A 22,645-nucleotide genomic window follows, 5' to 3' on the forward strand; every position below is an offset into this window, starting at 1 on the left:
TAATAGTCATGTATGGTGTCATGTGGTAGCTACACTTGTGGTGAGCATAGCATAAAATGTAGATATGTTGAATCACTGAAGCAACCTGTTTTAAAAGGCTTATTAGTGTATAATTCCATTTATATGACATTCTCAAAAGGTAAATCTATATAGATGATAAACAGTTCAATGGTTTCCATGGTTTCATTGGGGCATGGTTGTTGAATAAATCCCCATGTTCCAGGGGATTTCTTTTTAGGGAGGTGAAAATATTCTATATGTTACTGTAATGGTGGACATATTACAGTATAAATTTGTCAAAACACAGAGAATTTTAGAACAAAAGGCTATACTGATATGTGTAAAACCTGCAATGGATTCCACAAAATTTCAGCCTTTCAAAATTAAATTGATTGTATAGTAGTTCTCAATTTTTACATTTATCTGCTTTACCAATATAGTTACTGCTATAACCAATAATAGTTATCCACGTTTTAGATATGCCTTATTATGGGACAAGTCTCCATTTGAATCCCTTATTGTTAACCATGTTGAAATACTAATTTTTCTGACTAGCTCTTTAAAGTATTTTCTTGTGCAAGAGAATGTGTGAAAAATGAGTCAATTACTTTATTTTACTTACAATTTATGTACATGGGATTGCAAAAGTTATAACAAATTAAAATCTTTTGGTAACTTGCATAGATTCTCCTTTTGTACACTGGATAATCACAGAAAAATACTGATACTCATTTATCTTGGATAATTTTGAAGTTGTCCAGCCTGGACTTAAGAATCACAAGAGATCTACTTTTTCTGTGGTTCTATGAGCCACATGCCTCAGAATTATACTCTTAAATCTATGCTAAGTGTTGTACAAAAGGAAGTTAATTCTTCCAATCTCTGCCCTCTAGTAACTTCTAGTTAAAAGCTAAACAACATTTTGTAATATGATTTTAAAAAATACTTATACTATAAGAGGGGGGAGCTAAGATGGTGGCATAGTAGGAGGACCCTAAGCTTGCCTTGTCCCTTGAACATAGCTAGATAACTATAAAATCATTCTGAATACCCAAGAAATAGACCTGAAGACTGACAGAACAAACTGCACAACTAGAGGGAGAGAAGAGGCCACATTGAGGAAAGTAGGAAGTGTGGAGATGTTAGGGGAGAAATGGATTGAGGGTACTGCAGAGGGGAGGGAACCCTGGTTGGAGAGAGAAATAGAGAGAGAGGAGATACAGGGAAACACACAATGAGAACACTTCCCCAAAGCCATTGCCTGGGAAAACGAGAGGGACTGATTTTCATGTTTTTGCAACCAGCACAGCTTGAGACTGGTGTTTTTAAAGGTCTACAAGCTTGGCTAGGAAAGAGCCCTGAAGGCGCTACCCCACTCCTGGAGAGAAGGCAAACATCCCCAGAGCCAATATCATGAACTGAGGATCACTTAAGGCAAATGGGGTAGAGACTGTACTCTGTTCTTGGAGCTCATCTGTGAAAGGTGACATTCATAGATGCTTCTCTGGGGAAAAAAGAGGTGGTGGGCACCATTTCCTTTTCCCACCCCTCAGCATGGGTGCAGAAACACCTGCTGAGGGCTTCTCACCCTAACAAAGGCTGTTCAGCCTGCTTGCTCCAAGTCCCACGACCCTCCACTCTGGCACAACTGCCCTTCTTGGTCATACCTGCATCCATCCCAGCACAGCGAGTCACTTTCCCAGAAGACTAGTGCAGGCCCCTGCCACAACACATCCTGAATTCTTGGAGTTTTAATGTCAGCAGGCTTGACTGAGATACAGCCCAAAGTGCATTACACTGCTCCACGCAGGCAAGCAACCAGAAGATGGACAGCATAAAAATGGCAATCTGAATAATGCCTGGGACACACAATAGGAGATTATTGGCTCTTCTAAGAGTGCTGCCCTGAGAACAGCAAGCACAGAGACAGGGACAAAAGAGCTGGCTGGCTCCATTTCCCTCTCCCGAACTTTAGCATAAACCGGATTCAGTAAATAGCACAGTGCCAAAACTGGCTACCTAACACGCTTTCACCAAGCTCCACCCCCTGTGGCTCTGCAGGTACTGCTTTTATCTGGCAAGTAGGTCTAAGTCCCAGGGCAGCAGGCTCCTTCCCCAGAAGACAAGCAGAAACACTTGCAAACACCATGTCTTCTGAACAGAGACTTCTGCAAGGCTTCAGTTCTAGTGCAAGTAGCGTCAGGTCTCAATTAGCAAGCAGACCAGAGCATACCTAGTTAAATCTCCCCACACTCTGGCCAATGTCCAAACAATGCCCACTGCAGGCAAGGAGAGCCTCTGCAGATGACTGACATGAAGGATAGAGCAGCCAAAACAGGGCAGCAGAGTGGACACAGCACATACCAGAAACACTCCCTGTAGAGCCAGGCCCTGGACAATATATGACCTCTTCTGCATGAAACCATTACTCTCAGGAACAGGAAACATAACAGACTTTTCTAACACAGAGAAGACAGTGACCTACACAAAACACCAAGATGGAGGAATTCATCCCAAAAGAAAGAACAAGAAAAGGTCATGGCAAGAGTTCTAAACAAAGTAGACATAAGTAACATGCCTGATGGACAATTTGAAGCAACAATCATAAGGATACTGACTGTGCTAGTGAAAAGTATCTAAGACACCTGGAAGACCCTCACAACAGAGATAAAACAGTTCAAAAACAGTCAGAAATGAAAATACAATAAGCGAGATTGGAAACTGACTAGATGTAATGATTGCAAAGATGGAAGAAGCAAAGGAATGAACGAGTGATATAGAGGATAGAATATAGAAAATAATGAACCTTAACAAAATAGAGAAAGAAGAATTATGGGTCACAAGACTAGACTTAGGGAACACAGTGACTCCATCAAACAAAATAACATCCTCATTATAGGAGTCCCAGAAAAAGAAGCAAGTAAAAAGGGGCAAGAAGATTTATTTGAGGAAATAATAGCTGAAATCTTCCCTAATCTGGGGAAGGAAACAGACATCCAGATCTAGGAGGCACAGAGAACTCCCATGGAAATCAACAAAAGCAGGCCAACATCAAGATATATTGTAATTAAATTTTCAAAATTTGCTAGAACTGATACATGAATTCTGGAAAGTCACAGGATACAATATCAACAAACAGAAATCTGTTGGGTTTATATACACTAATAATGAAGCTGCAAAAAGGAAACCAAGGAGTCAACCCCATTTTCAAGTGCATCAGAAACCATAAGATACCTAGGAATAAACCTAACCAAAGAGGTGAAAGGTTTGTACTCTGAAAACTATAAAACACTTAAGAAATAAATTGAAGAGGACACAAAGAAATGGAAAAATATCCCATGTTTATGGATTGGAAGAATAAATGTTGTTAAAATATCTATAGTATCCAAAGCAATCTGCACATTTAATGCAATCCCTATCAAAATCCCACCAGCATTTTTTACAGAGCTAGAACAAACAACCCTAAACCATTTATGGAACCACAAAAGTCCCTGAACAACCAAAGCAGTCTTGAAGAAGAAAAGCAAATCTGAAGGCATTGCAGTCCCAGACTTCAAGTTATATTACAAAGCTGTAGTGATCAAGAGTATATAGTAATCACACAGAAATGGACACATAAATCAATAGAACAGAATAGAAAACCCAGAAATGGACCCACAACTATATGGTCAACTAATCTTTGACAAAGCAGGAAAGAATATCCAATAAAAAAGACAGTCTCTTCAACATATGATGTTGGGAAAACTGGAGAGCAACATGCAAAAAATTAAACTGGACCACTTTCTTACACCATCCAGAAGAATAAATTCAAAATAGATGAAAGACCCAAATGCAAGACAAGAAACCATCAAAATCATATGGGAGAACACAGGCAGTAACCTCTTTGACATTGGCTGTTGCAACATCTTCCTAGACATATATAAAGGAATGACATCTTGCCATTTGCAATGACATGGATGGATCTAGAGCATATTATGCTAAGCGAAGTAAGTCAGTGAGAGAAAGACAAATACCATATGATTTCGTTTTTTTAAATTTTATTTTATTATGTTATGTTAGTCACCATACAATACATCATTAGTTTTTGATGTAGTGATCTATGCTTCATTGTTTTCGTATAACACCCAGTACTCCATGCAGTAGGTGCCCTCCTTAATACCCATCACTGGGCTAACACATCCCCCCACCCCACTTCCTCTCTAACATCCTCAGTTTGTTTCTCAGAGTCCATAGTCTCTCATGGTTCATCTCTCCCTCCGATTTCCCCCCCTTCATTTTTCCCTTCCTTCTCCTAATGTCCTCCATGCTATTCCTTATGTTCCACAAATAAGTGAAACCATATGATAATTGACTTTCTCTGCTTAACTTATTTCACTTAGCATAATCTCCTCCAGTCCCAACCATGTGGATGTAAAAGTTGGGTATTCATCCTTTCTGATGGCTGAGTCATATTCCATTGTATATATGGACCATATCTTCTTTATCCATTCCTCTGTTGAAGGGCATCTCAGCTCTTTCCACAGTTTGGCTATTGCGGACATTGCTGCTAGGAACATTGGGATGCATATGGCCCTTCTTTTCACTCCCTCTGTGTCTTTGGGGTAAATACCCAGGAGTGCAATTGCTGGGTCTTAGGGTAGCTCTATTTTTGATTTTCTGAGACACATCCACACTGTTTTCCAAAGTGGCTGTAGCAACTTGAATTTCCACCAACACTGTAAGAGGGTTCCCTTTCTCAAAAACCTCTCCAACATTTGTTGTTTCTTGCCTTGTCAATTTTTGCCATTCTAACTGGTATAAGGTGGTATCTCAATGTGTTTTTTTTTTATTTTTTTATTGTTATGTTAATCACCATATATTACATCATTAGTTTTTGGTGCAGTGTTCCATGATTCATTGTTTGTTCATAACACCCAGTGCTCCATGCAGAACGTGCCCTCCTCAATACCCATCACCAGGCTAACCCATCCCCCTACCCCCTCCCCTCTAGAACCCTCAGTTTGTTTTTCAGAGTCCATCATCTCTCATGGTTCGTCTCCCCCTCTGACATACTCCCCTTTTCTTCCTCTCCTGTTATCTTCTTCTTTTTCTTTTTTCTTAAAATATGCTGCATTATTTGTTTCAGAAGTACAGATCTGTGATTCAACAGTCTTGCACAATTCACAGCGCTCACCGTAGCACATACCCTCCCCAATGTCTATCACCCAGCCACCCCATCCCTCCCACCCCCAACCACTCCAGTAACACTCAGTTTGTTTCCTGAGATTAAGAATTCCTCATATCAGTGAGGTCATGTGCTCAATGTGGTTTTGATTTGAATGTCCCTGATGGCTAATGATGATGAACATTTTTTCATGTGTCTATTAGCCATTTGTATGTCTTCTTTGGAGATGTGTCTGTTCATGTCTTCTGCCCATTTTTTGACTTGATTATTTGCTTTTTGGGTGTTGAGTTTCAGAATTTCTTTATAGATCTTGGAAATCAGTGGTTTGTCTGCAGTGTCATTTGCAAATATCTTCTCCCATTCTGTGGGTTGCCTCTTTGGTTGACTGTTTCCTTTGCTGTGCAGAAGCTTTTTATCTTGATGAAGTCCGAAAAGTTCATTTTCCCTTTTGTTTCACTAGCCTTTGGAGATGAATCTTGAAAGAAGTTTCTGTGGCCTATGTCAAATATGATTTCACTCATATGTGGAATTTAAGTAACAAAACAGATGATCATAGGGGGAAAAAAGAGATGTAAACCATGAGACAGACTCTTAAGTACAGAGAAGAAGCTGAGGATTAATGGAGGGCAGGTGGGCAGCTGGATGGGTTAAGTAGGTGATGGGTGTTATGGAGTACACTTGTGATGAGCCCTGGGCATTGTTTGTAGGTGATGAATCACTAAATTCTACAACTGAAACTATTATTTCACTGTATGCTAACTAACTAGAATTTAAATAAGAACTTAAAGTGATATTTATACTATAACTAGTCATGCACAAGAAGGTTATTAAGCTACAATATTGGAAAATTAAATTAACTATTTAAAAGTTTCTTTGTATAAAATATATTTAACATAGTCCAAAATAAAACCAAACATGAATTATTGCCTTAATGATATATTTATTATTATATTTTTTTATATTTTTTATTTATTTTATTACTATTATTAGGTTTATTTTATTTTTCCAATATATTATTATATTTATTATTTTATTTTTTCCAATTTTATTGAGATATGATTGGCATATAACATTGCATTATTCCAAGGTGTACAACATAATGATTTGTTATATGTATATATTGTGTATATATTGTGAAATTATTACCACAGTAAGTTTAGTTAACATCAATCACAAGTTAATGTTCTGGAAAAAATAGAATTAGTTTTTACACTTATCAGTAATAATGATTTTAAGTCTATTGGACCACATTCTTTAGAACTAGATGCATGTGTGAATAGAATTGGGATGTTTGATGCTTCTAGGGACAGAATGCAATATTAACAAAACATACAGCAACAACAGGTAAATGTAGCCAAACATATTGTCTTGATGACTTTTAAAATCTTTAGTCCTTATTACTGACATTATTAGTGAAAAGGTCAAAAGAATGCACATTAATATAAAATAACAAATATTCAGTATTACCTATGGGATACAAGAAACAAATGTACATTCTTTTGGAGATGTTTTGTGATGTGTACTGGATCTAGATTTCTCCAGGTATGGTTTATGTTTTCATGAAATTAGATTTCAAAATTCATGTGAGATATTATAAAATCATCTAGGAATAGTCTTTGGGTGACTTAATTTCAGTCATCCACAAACAGTTATGTTAATTCTAAACATTTGCTAGGGTAAGTCTACTCTCCCAAAGTGTTTTTTCCTTGTGTTGTTCGTGGCATCACTTTATAGATAGATTAGGAATGGCCAGAATGAGAATACTGTGCTTTTATTTCATGTGTATCACTTTTAAACTTTATATATTGTTCAGATTTTCAAAATGATCACAACTTAATTTGGCTATTGAAAACTGTTTTAGGAATTATTTTTTAATTTTTAAGATAACGTTTCTATGTAATTCAAATGCATTTTGTAATTTGAGTTTTTAAGTATCCATATTCTTTTGCCATAATATTCAAAGTGCCAAGACTCAGAACGAAATCTTTTTGCTAATCCACATTCATTACCAGGTTTCAGTGTTTCCAAACATGGATCAAAGCCCATTTAAAGGCAATGTTTTCTACTTTCAATATCAAATATGTAAGTTAAATGGATTTGGATTTTGAATCTTTTGTGCTACTCTTGAGAGTAGCTCTGTTCTTAGTTCCTTCACAATGGGTAGGTTAGGGACATCCTGACTGGTAAGGCTGGCTTTTCCCTAAATTAGGTCTTTATCTTTGTAAAATGTTTATGTGCTTACAGTTTGTTTTGTTTTAACCATTTTCAAAACCTCAGCATTTGTGAATAAACCCATAATTTATTTTTAAATGGCATAGTTTTAATGAAACCAAAATAGGTCTAATTTGGGGCAATTTAATGACATTAACTAACTTAACGCTATCATTTAAAGGTATGAGTGCTTTAAATATAGTTGTCAGAGTAATTATGGACTTTTTTTTTTGTCTTTCACCTGGGGGTTTTAGGGTAGGAGTGGGGCTGTCAGGATACCTGCTATGTAGATATTTTATTAGATTGTCCTTTCTCTCACATGAAGCAAATCAAATGTCTAAATTTTATGATTGTATTTATTTTATACTTATTTCAGAAGGTTTCCTATCCTAGGGTAAGAACATTGGCTTAAAAGTCATACCTTCTGATAAATCTTTTGGAGTTTAATTAAATTTTCAAATACAATTCTCAATTCTCAGTTTTAGATCTGTGTTATACCTTACTTCAGTAAGATAAGATAGAAGTATTTTTATAAGAGACTGTAAGGATAAATAAGTACCTGTACAATGAAATGAGATTAAAGAAAAGAATTTAAAAGGCAAACATTTTCTAAGGTTTGAACTTTATTATAGAATCCTTGACCACAAATTAGTTTTAGTGGCAGCAAATGTAAACTTATAAACAGTACTGCTGTATACTTATGTACAGCATACCCACTAGATAACCAATAATGTTAATTGGCTGACAAAAGATCCTTTCTAGTGGAAGGTTTACCACTGATTTCTCTCCTCATATAAGATTATGCAAAAAGTTTTTTCATTCAGTATGTCTTAAAATTGTATATTAAATATGGATATGCATATTTCTATATACGATGCCAAAAATTTTACTTAACATTGAAAAAATATGATAACACTTTCTGCTGTTGAATTAAGATTATAAGAGATATGTAAGGAAAAATCATGTATTTTTTCCTCAGTGCTTAACTACCTGATTTGCTAATATGCTTACTTCCTTTGTCTCTAATTCTGTGATATCTTTTTCTCCTGTTTTATGGTTACTGTTTTATTAAATCTGAACATTCCAATACATCTACACACTCATTCTGTTGTATCAGTAAGAGACACCTTTCAAATTACATTTTGGTGTGGGCTTTCAATTTTGATTTATTTTTTAAACTAAATTCTTCCTAACTTTACCAATTATTAAATGAATAATGGAGAAATACAGCCAGTGTATAGGAACTGTAGGAAGTTAGCAGTAGAAATGGTGGAAATGGGCAACTGAACATATTGCAGAAGATGCCTACAGCAGTTTACTTTTCAGCTCCAGACTTTCCTTCAGGGTCTTGGGCCCCAATATTTAATTTAGGCAACATAGAAGGTTCCTCAGGGAGCACAGAGTAGCTGGCAGTACTAAATGTGAATCTGAGCAGCCATCACTGGGGAATCCTTAGAAGAGCTTCTGATGGAGCTATGTATATATCTTTCTGAATAGTAACATGATACTGGCAAGGTAGGAAATCAGACCTTTTCCACATTCCAGCTATCATCCAAGTGACATCTGTGTTTCATGGTGCTTGTGACTCAAATATAAATATATATGTTTAAAAAGCTACATTCTCTGTCTTGAATATATGCAAGTATATAATTTCTATAAAAAAAAAATAATAGGCAGGATTAGATGCCCTTCATAAAGAAGCTAGAGCAAATTCCAAGCATGCTGAGCTACTGCAGCTTTCTACAATACCAGGTTATTCTGTCAGGTATATGTGAGTTTTATGAATTAGTCTTCCCTAATAGCACTTTGTACTTTCTTCCTGTTTAGGATAGAGGTGGGAGTGTGTGTGGGAGGTAAGTGTCAGAGGAAGACTAACATCTATTGGGTCCCCCTATGAGCATGATTTGTTTTATGTGGATTTTCTCTTTTAATCCTTTTAAAAATTTTTTCCCTTTTTAAAAAAAGATTTTATTTATTTGACAGAGAGAGACACAGTGAGAGAGGGAACACAAGCAGGGGGAGTGGGAGAGGGAGAAGCAGGCCTCCTGCAGAGCAGGGAGCCCGATGCGGGGCCCAATCCCAGGACCCTGGGATCATGACCTGATCCAAAGGCATGCGCTTAACAACTGAGCCACCCAGGCACCTCCCCCCTTTTTTTCCCTTTTAACAATCTTATGAGATAGGTGGTATTATTCCTATTTTCAGTTAAGATTAAGTCATTTGCTCACAACTAGGAAGAGACAGAGCTAAGATTAAAATCCAGGACCTTTTTTTATTCCCACTATTTTACACTGAGGAAAATTGCAGCTTGCTACTTAGCACCAGTCCTAAGCCTCTACCGACCATGTACCAATCATAATCAGAACTTCTTTTGCCTCTGGATTTTATTTTTATTTATTTTTAAGATTTTAATTATTTATTTGAGAGAGAGAATGAGAGAAAGAGAGAGCACGAGAAGGGGGGAGGGCCAGAGGGAGAAGCAGACTCCCCGCTGAGCAGGGAGCCCTATGTGGGACTCGATCTCAGGACTCCAGGATCATGACCTGAGCTGAAGGCAGTCGCTTAACCAACTGAGCCACCCAGGTGCCCCTGCCTCTGGATTTTAATTGTTGGTGCTGGAGAATAGAATTTTTGCATACACATTGAAGTAATGTACCTTATTGTGTGAGATTCATTTTCGTTGTTTTGTTTTGAGCAAGTTTGCTCTTGTACATAGAGGCTTATCAACAGTTCCTTTATTTTGTATTGAGACTGCTGCCTTCCAAGTTTAGCAAAAACAGTTATTTTTTTCCAAAGATGAGTCAATGTCTTTAGCAAATTCCTTAACAAGTTGTTATCTACATCCAATGTTTTTAAGCTTAGTTATGGTAATATGGGATTTTGCTTCACTTCTGCTTGTCAGTAGATAGAAGTTTTCGATTTCTGCACAATATTTTTACATGACATTATTGTAGCAGAAGATTGTGATTGAGACTGCATGTGACAAGTAAAAGATTAGCTGGGCAATGTCAGTTTAAACTCTAGAATTGACCGCTAATCGTTAAAAAAAAAAATGAAACCAAAATGACAGTAAATTTTCACATATGGTGGTTTTAGAAGGATGTTGGATCAGGAATTCAGATGACAATACTCCTGGGACTAAAGATTCAAAGATACTCCATGCTTAGACAACTATAGTATAAAACTGAAGGAAGTTCATCTTAAAAATAAGTATAAGTGGTATTGGGTTTATAAAGAGATTATATTAGTCAGAGATCTTCAGAGAAACAGAACCAATAGAATATATGTATACTTACAGAGAGAGATTTATTATAAGGAATTGGCCCACACAATTATGGAGGCTGAGAAGTCCCAGGATCCACCATCAGCAAGCTAAAGACCCAGGAGAGCCAAAGTGTTGTTTTGGTCCAGGTCTAAATGACAGAAAAAGGGCAGTCAATAGTGCAAGATCCATTCCGAAAGGCAGCAGACTCCAGGCCCAAGAAGAGCCAATGTTTCAGTCCCAGTCCAAAGGCCAGTAAAGACCAACATTCTAGCTCATCATTCAGACAGGAGTACCCTCTTACTCAGCCTTTTTGTTCTATTCAAGTATTTAATTTATTGGATGAGGCTCATCCACATTAGAAAGGGCAATTTGCTTAATTCAATCTACTTATTCAAATGTTAATCTTATCCAGAAACACCTTCACAGACACACCCAGAACAATGTTTGACTGAATGTCCGGCTAGCCCATGACCCAGTCAAGTTAACCCAAAAAATTAATCCTCACAGTAATGATGTGGTTTTGGAATATAGGTGAGGTTCAGTGGGGTGAAGTCCGGAGCTGACGACCAAGAAAGAATTCTTGAGATGTCTTTGGTGCAAACTGGTGGTTTATTAAAGCGTGGGGACAGGACCTGAGGGCAGAGAGAGCTGCTGCACCAGGGTTGTGAGGGGTGGCTGATTATATACTATGGGGTTAGGGGAGGTAAGGAAAAGGGAAGTTTTAAAAGGATTTTAATATGTTAAAGAAGACTCACAGTATACCAGAGGACTTGCCATTGTCAAGTTAAGGTTGTTTTTCCCTCTAGCAAGGCAATAACATGAAGATAGTTGGGAGTTTCCTGGAGGAACATTACACTCTGCCCACTTCAAGTATCTGTCAATGAGCTGCAGATTATAAGGACATTTAATTGTATCTACATTTCCTTCTGGAAGCTAGGTTATTGATAGAAATGCTTTGCTCTTCTTGCAGGATCCTTTCCTTAGCTTTAGGGCAGCCAGGAGTGCCTGAGGAATGTCACATATATTCCTTGGGAGGGGGTTGTGGGGTGTCAGCTTTGTCCTCAGCTTGCCTTCTATTCCCTCATCAGTAATATATCTCAGAAATTCAAGGACTAGAAATTGTCAGAATGTAAAAGATAAATCCCTTAACTGAAAAGGAGTTAATATTAGGAATATATAAAATCTCTTACAACAAAACAATAGCAAGAAATAACCTAATTAAAAAATGAGCAAAGGACTTAAATAGAAATTTGCCAAAGAAAATATACAAATGGCTAGCAAGCATATAAAAAGATGCCAATACCACTATTCATCAGAAAAATGCAAATCAAAACCACAATGAAATATTACCACAGAACTCATTAGTATGGTTACTATTAAACAGAAATTAACAAGTGTTGGTGAGCATGTGGAGAATTTAGAACACTTGTGCACTATTGGTGGGTATATAAAATGATGCAGCCACTATGAAAAAAAAGTATGATGATATCCCAAAAAGTTAAAATAGAATTACCATATAATCCAGCAATTCCACTTCTAGGTTTAGACCCCAAAGAATTCAAAGGAGGGACCCAAACAGATACCTGTATACCGATGGTTATAGCAGCATTATTCACAATAACCAAAATGTGAAAGCAACCCAAATGTCCATCAACAGATGCATTGATTTAAAAAATGTGCTATATAGGGGTGCCTGCGTGGCTCAGTCATTAAGCATCTGCCTTCAGCTCAGGTCATGATCCCAGGGTCCTGGGATTGAGCCCCGCATCAGGCTCCCTGGCTCTTGGGAAGCCTGCTTCTCCCTCTCCCACTCCCCCTGCTTCTGTTCCCTCTCTTGCTGTCTCTCTGTCAAATAAATAGTTAAAATCTTTAAAAAAAAGAATTAAATATATATAAATATTATATATTATATATTAAATATATATATATATTAAATATATATATATTAAATATATATATATATATATATTCAAAAAAATTAAAAGACCTGATATTAAAGCCCCATATTACATGCATTTTGACATCTGAGGAAAGCCAAGAGAGTCTCAAAGGATGGCCAACCACAAGTTCCCCTTCTCATCCTGTTCCTGCAGATAAAATACCATATTCAAATAACTTATCTCAGGGACAAAGCACAGTGCCTGCTTATCCCTGAATAGAGGGCTTCAGTTCAAACAATCACATCTCCTGTGGGAAATGGGGGTTTCACCACTCTCAGGGGTTACACTACAGCCTCTGCTTGTGCACTCTGTTCCCAAATGGAATCTCCATGTGTCCCTGTGGGGCATATGGTGTTCTCCTTCCTCTTCCAGGCTATGAGTATACCTGACTAATACACTACTGTTGATTTTATCTGTCTGGTGTTGGGAGATCTTGGTTGGCTATCTCCATAACTCTAGGGGAGGAATCCCTTCTTCACCAATGGGAAAAAGTGGAGATGATCAAAACACAAAGCTAGGACTTTCCCATAATATATAAATTGCAAATATAAAGCAAGATCTATGTACAAGGTTGTCCATTTAAGCATTGTTTGTAATAGCAATAACCTGAAAACCACCTAAAGTTCCATCATTAGATAATTCTAAGTCATAGGGTGTCTATTGTATATATATATACCACATCTTCTTTATCCATTCATCTATCAATGGACACTAGGGTTGCTTCCATAATTTGACGATTGTAAATAATGTTGCAATAAAAATAGGGATGCATATATCTTTTTGGATTAGTGTTTCTGCATTCTTTGGGTAAATATCCAGTAGTAGAATTAGTGGATCATATGGTAATTCTATTTTTAATTTATTTAAAAGCCTCCATATTGTTTTCCATATTGGCTGCAAGAGTTTGCATTCCCACCAACAGTGCATGAGTGTTCCTTTTTCTCCACATCCTTAACACTTGTTGTTTTTTATGTTTTTTATTTTAGCCATTTTGACAGGTGTGAGGTGATATCTCATTGTGTTTTTTAAAGATTTATTTATTTTAGAGAGAGCAGGGGGAGGGGCAGAGGGAGAGGGTGAGAAGCAGACTGCCTGCTGAGTGGGGAGCCTGACACAGGGCTTGATCCCACAACCCTGAGACCATGACCTGAGCCAAAATCAAGAGTGGGGTCGTTATTTTTAATTTTGGGGGGAACCTCCATACTGTTTTCCAGAGTGGGTGTACCAGCTTGCCTTCCCACCAACAGCATAAGAGGGTTCCCCTTTCTCTCCATCCTTGACAACACCTGTTGTTTCTTGTGTTGTTAATTTTAGCCATTCTGACAGGGTGTGAGGAGATATCTATTGTAGTTTTGATTTGCATTTCCTGATGATGAATGATACTGAGCATTTTCATGTCTGTTAGCCATCTGTATGACTTTGGAGAAAAGTCTTTTCATGTCCTCTGCCCATTTTTTAGTGGGTTATTTGGGATTTTTTGGTGTTTAGCTGTGTAAATTCTTTATATATTCTGGATACTAACCCTTTATTGGATATGTCATTTGCGAATATCTTTTCTCATTCACTAGGTTGTCTTTTAGTTTTCTTGCTTGTTTCTTTTGCTGTCCAAAAGCTTTTCATTTTGTTGTATTCCATGGAGCACAATTCAGCAGTTCAAAAGATTGAAGTAGTATATCTGTATGTGATGGTATAGAAATATCTCCAAGATAAACTTAAGTAAAAAAAAATTAAGTTTATAGTATCATCCCTTTTTTTGTAAGCGTATACACATTTTTATTTTGGAAAGTTACTCTGGAAATTACTGACAGTAGTTGCCTTTGGTGTTTAGGAATTTGTAAATAAGGGAGAGAGACTGTAGCTCATTTTATACCTTTCTGATAATTTGACTATTTTTTTATCAAGTGCCTTATTAATTCACTTTTACAATGAAAGTAAAAGTAAAAAGGTATAATCTCTGCTATTAATGAGCCCATTGTCAAGTGGAAAGATAAACAGAATTTCACAAAAGACTTTTGAATCTCAGCAGTACAAGCTAGTGTCTGGACTGATGATTGAAATAAGACCAAATAGTGCACAGCATATGGAACACTGGAGTAAACTGAGGGAAGTGTCACTTGGATTAGAAATTTTTAATGTTTCTCATTTCAAAGGGGTTGCTTCTGAGTACAAATACATAGTTTAGTTCTACATTTAACTACAATACAAACTTAAAACAGGAAACTGTGCTCCTCAACATCACAGTTTTGTCATCTAATTCTACTTTTGAAAGAAAAGCCAATAACTAAATTCCTAGTCTAAACTAGACTAGAAATGTTATCGAAGCTGGTATAGAGGCCAGAAGGTTTCTGTTTATTGTGTTACAATGTAATCCACATAAAATCAACACAATTATATGGTCACTAGGGCCAAGCCTGAGCTTTCACCAAGATTGTCAAGGAATGTAACTGGAATGTTACTCTTTTCACAAAATCAACAAGAGAATTGCTTAATATGTTTATCTCACCGAGCCAGTGGTTTAGGTTGTAGGTTTCTTTGTAAAGTGAAAGTGGCCTTAGAGCCCAATTGAAAAACAAAACTGATTTTAACTTTAGGGCAGAATGTACCTTATCCTTTGTGTCCACCTTTTTATCCTTCTCTAAATCAATATTTAGAGTTTTAATGCTAAATTATTTTTACCTTATTTATCTTCTTGGCTAAAATATGCTCTTAAGAATTTTAAAAACAACTGCTCTTCCCCCATAAGCTTCTACTTTTAGACACTGTCATACAACGTTCTTTCAACATTGCTAATGTTGAGACCCCAGCACATTTCTAACAAATCAAGTCAGGTTTTATTTAGTTGAGTTTAAGGGATGAATCAGCTTTGGGTGTCCTCTAAATGAATTACAAATTAAATGACTGAGTGTGTTCAATGTTCTGTTCATTATTCCTTCCACTCTGACAATAATATAGGCTGGCTTGCACTGGAGAATTTGTTGCAATGGAAATATATGAGAATACTTATGCTGGCTGTTATGGTGAATTATTGGAATCAACATAGAAACTGACGACCATTTATTTTGCTTTCTGTTTTATTTTGAGAATTTTAGCTACAAAACTATTGTACAATCAATATAGAATGAGAACCTAATGAGATTTTTATGTAAATAACTTGAGGGCACCTGGGTGGCTCAGTTGGCTAAGCATCTGCCTTCGGCTCAGATCATGATCCCGGAGTTCCTGGATCAAGTTCCACATTGGGCTCCCTGCTCAGTGGGGAGTCTGCTTCTCCTTCTGCCCCTCACCCCACTCTCATACTCTTTCACTCTCTCTCTCAAATAAATAAATAAAATAAATAACTTGAGGCTTAGTCCACTTGGAAAAAAAACTTGGATGGCATGTTTTGATTCATTTATTAGAAACATGTAATTCAGTACTAGTACTTATTTTTTTAAAGATTTATTTATTTATTTATTTATTTGACAGTGAGAGACACAGCGAGAGAGGGAACACAAGCAGGGGGAGTGGGAGTGGGAGAGGGAGAAGCAGGCTTCCCACTGAGCAGGGAGCCTGATGCAAGCTCGATCCCAGGACCCTGGGATCATGACCTAAGCCGAAGGCAGATGCTTAACCGACTGAGCCACCCAGGCACCCCAGGATATATATTTTTCATTAAAATTTATTTTCAGATTTTTTCACTAACCTTTGTGATAATTGGAGACATCATAGGGATGAAGCTACTAGAAAAAATCAGATTTCTGTTTCTAGCTCTGCCATGGACATTTTGTGCCCTATTGAAGGAGTCCCCTGACCTTGCTTTTCTGACTACCTATTGGCAAAATGGAAGTCATTATTCTATCATGCTTCTAATATACTTCCTAGGGGTGCCTCCAGGATTCATTGAATTAAAACAATATATAATGACCATAGTTTATTGGACTAAGAAATCTAAATACAAAAAGTATAGGGTTATTATGAAACTTTCTAAAGCCATAAATATGATTTTTAAGGCTACATTATCTTCTTACATTTTTTATTTACACTTTTAAATATAACATTAGTACAAGACATATGTATGGCAAATCTAGATTAACTTATCTAAAAACAACACAGTGTCGTGATCCTGTTATTTTAAAAATGTATGTAGTGTAATGTGAATATGTGTATCACAGAAAAAAACTTGAAAAAATACACATTATAATGTTAACAAGTGCTATTTCCAGAATTGTGGGTGATTTAAATTCCTTTTTTTAATTTATCTGTATTTTCCCCAATGGTAATGTATTATTTAAGTGATTACAACCATTTAAAATCAATACTGCTTAATTTCTAACAGTTAAAATTTTTTTACTCATTTTATTCTAGCATGCTTTCATGTTTTGGAAATAAATATCATGGACAGGCCCATTTCAAAATGGGGGATTACATATTAAGAACTGTGAAATCAGGGGTGCCTGGGTGTCACAGTCAGTTAAGCCTCCAGTTCTTGGTTTTGGCTCAGGTTGTGATCTTACGGGCGTGAGATTGAGTCCAGCATCAGGCTCCATGTTGAGCATGGAGCCTGCTTAAGATTCTTTCTCCTTCTCTCTTTACCCCTCCCCCCCACTCTCTCTCAAATAAATAAATTAATTTAAAAAACTGTGAAATTAATTGAGCTACTATTATGTGTTGAAAGTAACCTAGCAAATATTACCCAGATGGTCCTTTCTATAATATTCTTTCCTTTGATTATTCTAATTATTTTAAATCTGTTTTAACAGCTACAAGATCGCACTCAGTTCAGTGACCGAGACTTAGCCACCCTTAAGAGATACTGGGACAATGGAATGACCAGCCTCGGTTCTGTCTGTAGAGAGAAAATTGAAGCAGTTGCAACTGAATTAAATGTTGACTGTGAAATAGTTCGGGTAAGACATTTTCAATAATTTTCAGGCTGTTGTTAAAGATTGTCATAAATTAAATCTTTAAAAAATTGCATGAGGTCCTGTAAACAAGAACATCAATAAAGTGAAAAAGATAATCCACAGAATGGGAGGAAATATGTTCAAATCACATATCTGATAAGGAACTTGTATTCAGAGTATATAAACAATTCTTACATCTTAATAATAAAAAGGCAAATAATGAAATGAAAATAGGCAAAGAGTTTGAATACACATTTATCCAAGGGAGATATACAGATGGTCAATAAATACACAAAAATGTTCATCATTTGTAATTATGGAAATCAAAACCACAATGAGATACCACTTAGTAGCCAATATGATGTCTATAATAAAAAAGACAGGTGATAACAAGTGTTGACCAGGATGTGGATAAATTGGAACCATTATACACTTTTGATGGAAATGTAAAATGTTTTAACCACGTTGGAAAACAGTCCTCAAAATTTTTAACATAGAGTTATCATAGGACCCAGCAATTCCACTCTAAGGTATATATATATATCCAAAAGAAATGAAATGTATGTATACTCAAAAACTTGTAAATGCTTGTTTGTTTTGTTTCTTAAATTCCATATATGCGTGAAATCATATGGGGTATTTCTCATTCTCTGACTTATTTCATTTAGCATAATACTCCACAGCTCCATTGACATCACTGCAAATGGAAAGATTTCATTCTTCTCTATGACTGATATTCCATTCATCAGTCAATGGACATTTGGGCTGTTTCCATAATTTGGCTATTGTAGATAATGCTGCCATGAACATTTGCCTGCATCTATCCCTTCAAACGAATATTTTTGTATTCTTCAGCTAAATACATAGTAATGCAACTGCTGGATCATAGGGTAGTTCTATTTTTAACTTTTTGAGGAACCTCCATACTGTTTTCCATAGTGGCTGTACCAATTTGCATTCCACTAAGTGCAAGACAGTTCCCCTTTCTGCACATCCTTGCCAACACCTGTTGTTTTTTGTGTTGTTAATTTTAGCCATTTTGAAGGTGTGAGGTGATATAGCTCGTTGTAGTTTTGGTATTTCCCTGATGATCAGTGATGGTAAGCATCTTTTCATGTGTTTGTGGGCCATCTGAGTGTCTTCTTTTGAAAAATGTCTATTCATGTCTTCTGCCCATATTTAATTGGATTATTCATTTGGGGGTGTTGAGTTTGATAAATTCTTTGTATATTTTGGGTACTAACCCTTTATCAGATAATTCATTTGCCAATATCTTCTTCTATTCCCTAGGTTGCCTTTTAGTTTTGTTGATTGTTTCCTTCACTGTGCAGAAGCTTTTAATTTTGATGAAACAAATGAGCATAAAGAAGAGAGAGAGGAACCAAGAAACAGACTCTTTTTTTTTTTAAAGATTTTATTTATTTATTTGAGAGAGAAAGAGAGAGAGTGCAGGAGAGGGGGTAGGGTCAGAGGGAGAAGCAGACTACCCACTGAGCAGGGAGTCCGATATGGGACTTGATCCCAGCACTCCAGGATCATGACCTGAGCCGAAGGCAGTCACTTAACCAACTGAGCCACCCAGGTGTCCGAATCAGACTCTTAACTATAGAAAACAAACTGATAGTTTCAAGGGTGGTAATTGGGGGGATGGGTTAAATAGGTGCTGGGGATTAAGGAGTGCACTTGTGATGAGCACCAGGTTGTATGTAAGTGCTGAATCACTAAATTGTACACCTGAAACTAATCTTACACTGTATGTTATCTAACTGAAATTAAAAAAAAAAAAACTTAAAAAACCTTACATATGAATGTTCATAACAGCATTGTTCATAATAGCCAAAGTGGGAAAAAAAACAAGTGTCCATCAAGTGAATGCATAAACAAAATGTGATGCATTAGAGACTTTTCTTGTTTTTAAGGAGTTTGGTGTCTAGCAAGAGGGATAACGTAAGAATACAAATGACTGGAGAGGAATTGAAGTAGGATAATGGTATGAGAAGCCTAAATGCCAAGAATAAGGAACATCAGAGCATGTTTTTGTATTATTATCATTTTTATTTTTTTAATTAAAGTTATATATGCACATAGCTTAAGGAGTCAAGTTCTATAAAACTTGCTATAAAACCAACATTCCTTACTGCTCCCTTCCTACTATTTCCCAATAGCTAGAATCAACCACTTCTCACTCTTTTAGATGATTCCTTTGATATTTATTTCCATCTATGAATAATTTTCTGTATTAATTAGATTTAAGGTTGGCTCTGAGAAACAGAAAGACTCAAAATAACAAGGACTTAGACAAGATATCCTAATTTCATGGAAAAGTCCCAGGGTATATAATTTAAAGCTGGCATGACAGTTCTGACCCATGAATTCCTCAAAGATTCTGGTACCTTCCACCTTCCATTCTGCCATCCCTATGATGTAGCCCTTGTCCTCAAGGTCCAAAATTATGACATATATGGTCTAGGAACCAAGACAGAGATGGGGGAAAAGAAAGGCAAGGGATGTGTACCAGCTATCTTTCTTTTTAAATTTTTTATTGTTATGTTAATCACCATACACTACATCATTAGTTTTTGATATAGTGTTCCATGATTCATTGTTTGTGCATAACACCCAGTGCTCCATGCAGAACGTGCCCTCTCTAATACCCATCACCAGGCTAACCCATCCCCCCACCCCCTTCCCTCTAGAACCCTCAGTTTGTTTTTCAGAGTCCATCGTCTCTCATTGTTCGTCTCCCCATCCGATTTACTCCCCTTCATTTTTCCCCTCCTGCTATATTCTTCTTTTTTTTCTTCTTAAAATATATTGCATTATTTGTTTCAGAGGTACAGATCTGTGATTCAACAGTCTTGCACAATTCACACCGCTCACCATAGCACATACCCTCCCCAATGTCTATCACCCAGCCACCCCATCCCTCCCACCCCCAACCCCTCCAGCAAACCTCAATTTGTTTCCTGAGATTAAGAATTCCTCATATCAGTAAGGTCATATGATACATGTCTTTCTCTGATTGACTTATTTCACTCAGCATAACACCCTCCAGTTCCATCCACGTCGTTGCAAATGGCAAGATCTCATTCCTTTTGATGGCTGCATAATATTTCATTGTGTATATATACCACTTCTTCTTTATCCATTCATCTGTCGATGGACATCTTGGCTCTTTCCACAGTTTGGCTATTGTGGACATTGCTGCGATAAACAACCGTGCAGGAGAGTTCACCTTTCTCCGCATCCACACCAACATCTGTCTTTTCTTGACTTGTTAATTTTAGCCATTCTGACTGGTGTGAGGTGGTATCTCATTGAGGTTTTGATTTGGATTTCCCTGATGCCGAGCGATGTTGAGCACTTTATCATGTGTCTGTTGGCCATTTGGATGTCTTCTTTGGAAAAATGTCTGTTCATGTCTTCTGCCCATTTCTTGATTGGATTATTTGTTCTTTGGGTATTGGGTTTGATAAGTTTTTATAGATTTTGGATACTAGCCCTTTATTTGATATGTCATTTGCAAATATGTTCTCCCATTCTGTCGGTTGTCTTTTGGTTTTGTGGACTGTTTCTTTTGCTGTGCAAAAGCTTTTTATCTTGATGAAATCCCAATAGTTCATTTTTGCCCTTGCTTCCCTTGCCTTTGGCGATGTTTCTAGGAAGAAGTTGCTGCAGCTGAGGTCGAAGAGGTTGCTGCCTGTGTTCTCCTTTAGGATTTTGATGGACTCCTGTCTCACTTTTAGGTCTTTCAACCATTTGGAGTCTATTTTTGTGTGTGGTGTAAGGAAATGGTCCAGTTTCATTCTGCATGTGGCTGTCCAATTTTCCCAACACCATTTGTTGAAGAGGCTGTCTTTTTTCCATTGGACATTCTTTCCTGCTTTGTCAAAGATTAGTTGACCATAGAGTTGAGGGTCCATTTCTGGGCTCTCTATTCTGTTCTATTGATATATGTGTCTGTTTTTGTGCCAGTACCATACTGTCTTGATGATGACAGCTTTGTAATAGAGCTGGAAGTCCGGAATTGTGATGCTGCCAGCTTTGATTTTCTTTTTCAACATTCTTCTGGCTATTCGGGGTCTCTTCTGGTTCCATACAAATTTTAGGATTATTTCTCCCATTTCTTTGAAAAAAGTGGATGGTATTCTGATGGGGATTGCTTTGAATGTGTAGATTGCTTTAGGTAGCATTGACATCTTCACAATGTTTGTTCTTCCAATCCATGAGCATGGAACGTTTTTCCATTTCTTTGTGTCTTCCTCAGTTTCTTTCATGAGTTTTTTGTAGTTTTCAGAGTACAGATCCTTTGCCTCTTTGGTTAAATTTATTCCTAGGTATCTTATGGTTTAGGGTGCAGTTGTAAATGGGATCAACTCCTTAATTTGTCTCTCTTCTGTCTTGTTGTTGGTGTATAGGAATGCCACTGATTTTTGTGCATTGATTTTACATCCTGCCTCATTACTGAATTCCTGTATGAGTTCTAGCAGTTTTGGGGTGGAGTCGTTTGGGTTTTCCACCTAAAGTATCATATCATCTGCAAAGAGTGAGAGTTTGACTTCCTCTTTGCGATTTGGACGCCTTTGTTTTATTTTTGTTGTCTGGTTGCTGTGGCTAGGACTTCTAATACTACGTTCAATAGCAGTGGTGTTAGTGGACATCCCTGCCACGTTCCTGACCTTAGGGGGAAAGCTCTCGGCTTTTCCCCATTGAGAATGATATTCGCTGTAGGTTTTTCATAGATGGCTTTTATGATATTGAGGTATGTACCCTCTATCCCTATACTCTGAAGTGTTTTGATCAAGAAAGGATGCTGTACTTTGTCAAATGCTTTTTCTGCATCTATTGAGAGGATCATATGATTCTTGTTCTCTATTTGTTAAAGTATTGTATCACGTTGATTGATTTGCATATGTTGAACCAAACTTGCAGCCCAGGGATAAATCCCACTTGGTCGTGGTGAATAATCCTTTTAATGTAATGTTGGATCCTATTGGCTAGTATTTTGTTGAGAATTTTTGCGTCCATGTTCATCAAAGATATTGGTCTGTAATTCTCCTTTTTGATGGGGCCTTTGTCTGGTTTTGGGATCAAGGCAATGGTGGCCTCATAAAATGAGTTTGGAAGTTATCCTTCCATTTCTATTTTTTGGAACAGTTTCAGAAGAATAGGTATTAATTCT

The 22,645-nt window shown here is 36.9% G+C and overlaps 1 protein-coding gene across 1 annotated transcript in view; it reads left to right on the forward strand.

The window, feature by feature from the left end:
- HDX (highly divergent homeobox) overlaps positions 1-22,645 on the forward strand; it is a 222,500-nt gene that overhangs the window by 109,053 nt on the left and 90,802 nt on the right. Inside the window, exon 4 of the mRNA XM_028101499.2 lies at positions 17,320-17,466. Coding sequence (XP_027957300.1) covers positions 17,320-17,466 — 147 coding nt within the window. The remainder of the gene's footprint in view (positions 1-17,319; positions 17,467-22,645) is intronic.

The sequence above is a fragment of the Eumetopias jubatus genome, unplaced genomic scaffold (genome assembly GCF_037043125.1).
Source record: "Eumetopias jubatus isolate StellerSeaLion01/CBP00866 unplaced genomic scaffold, mEumJub1_p1.0 scaffold_11, whole genome shotgun sequence".
NCBI lineage: Eukaryota > Metazoa > Chordata > Mammalia > Carnivora > Otariidae > Eumetopias > Eumetopias jubatus.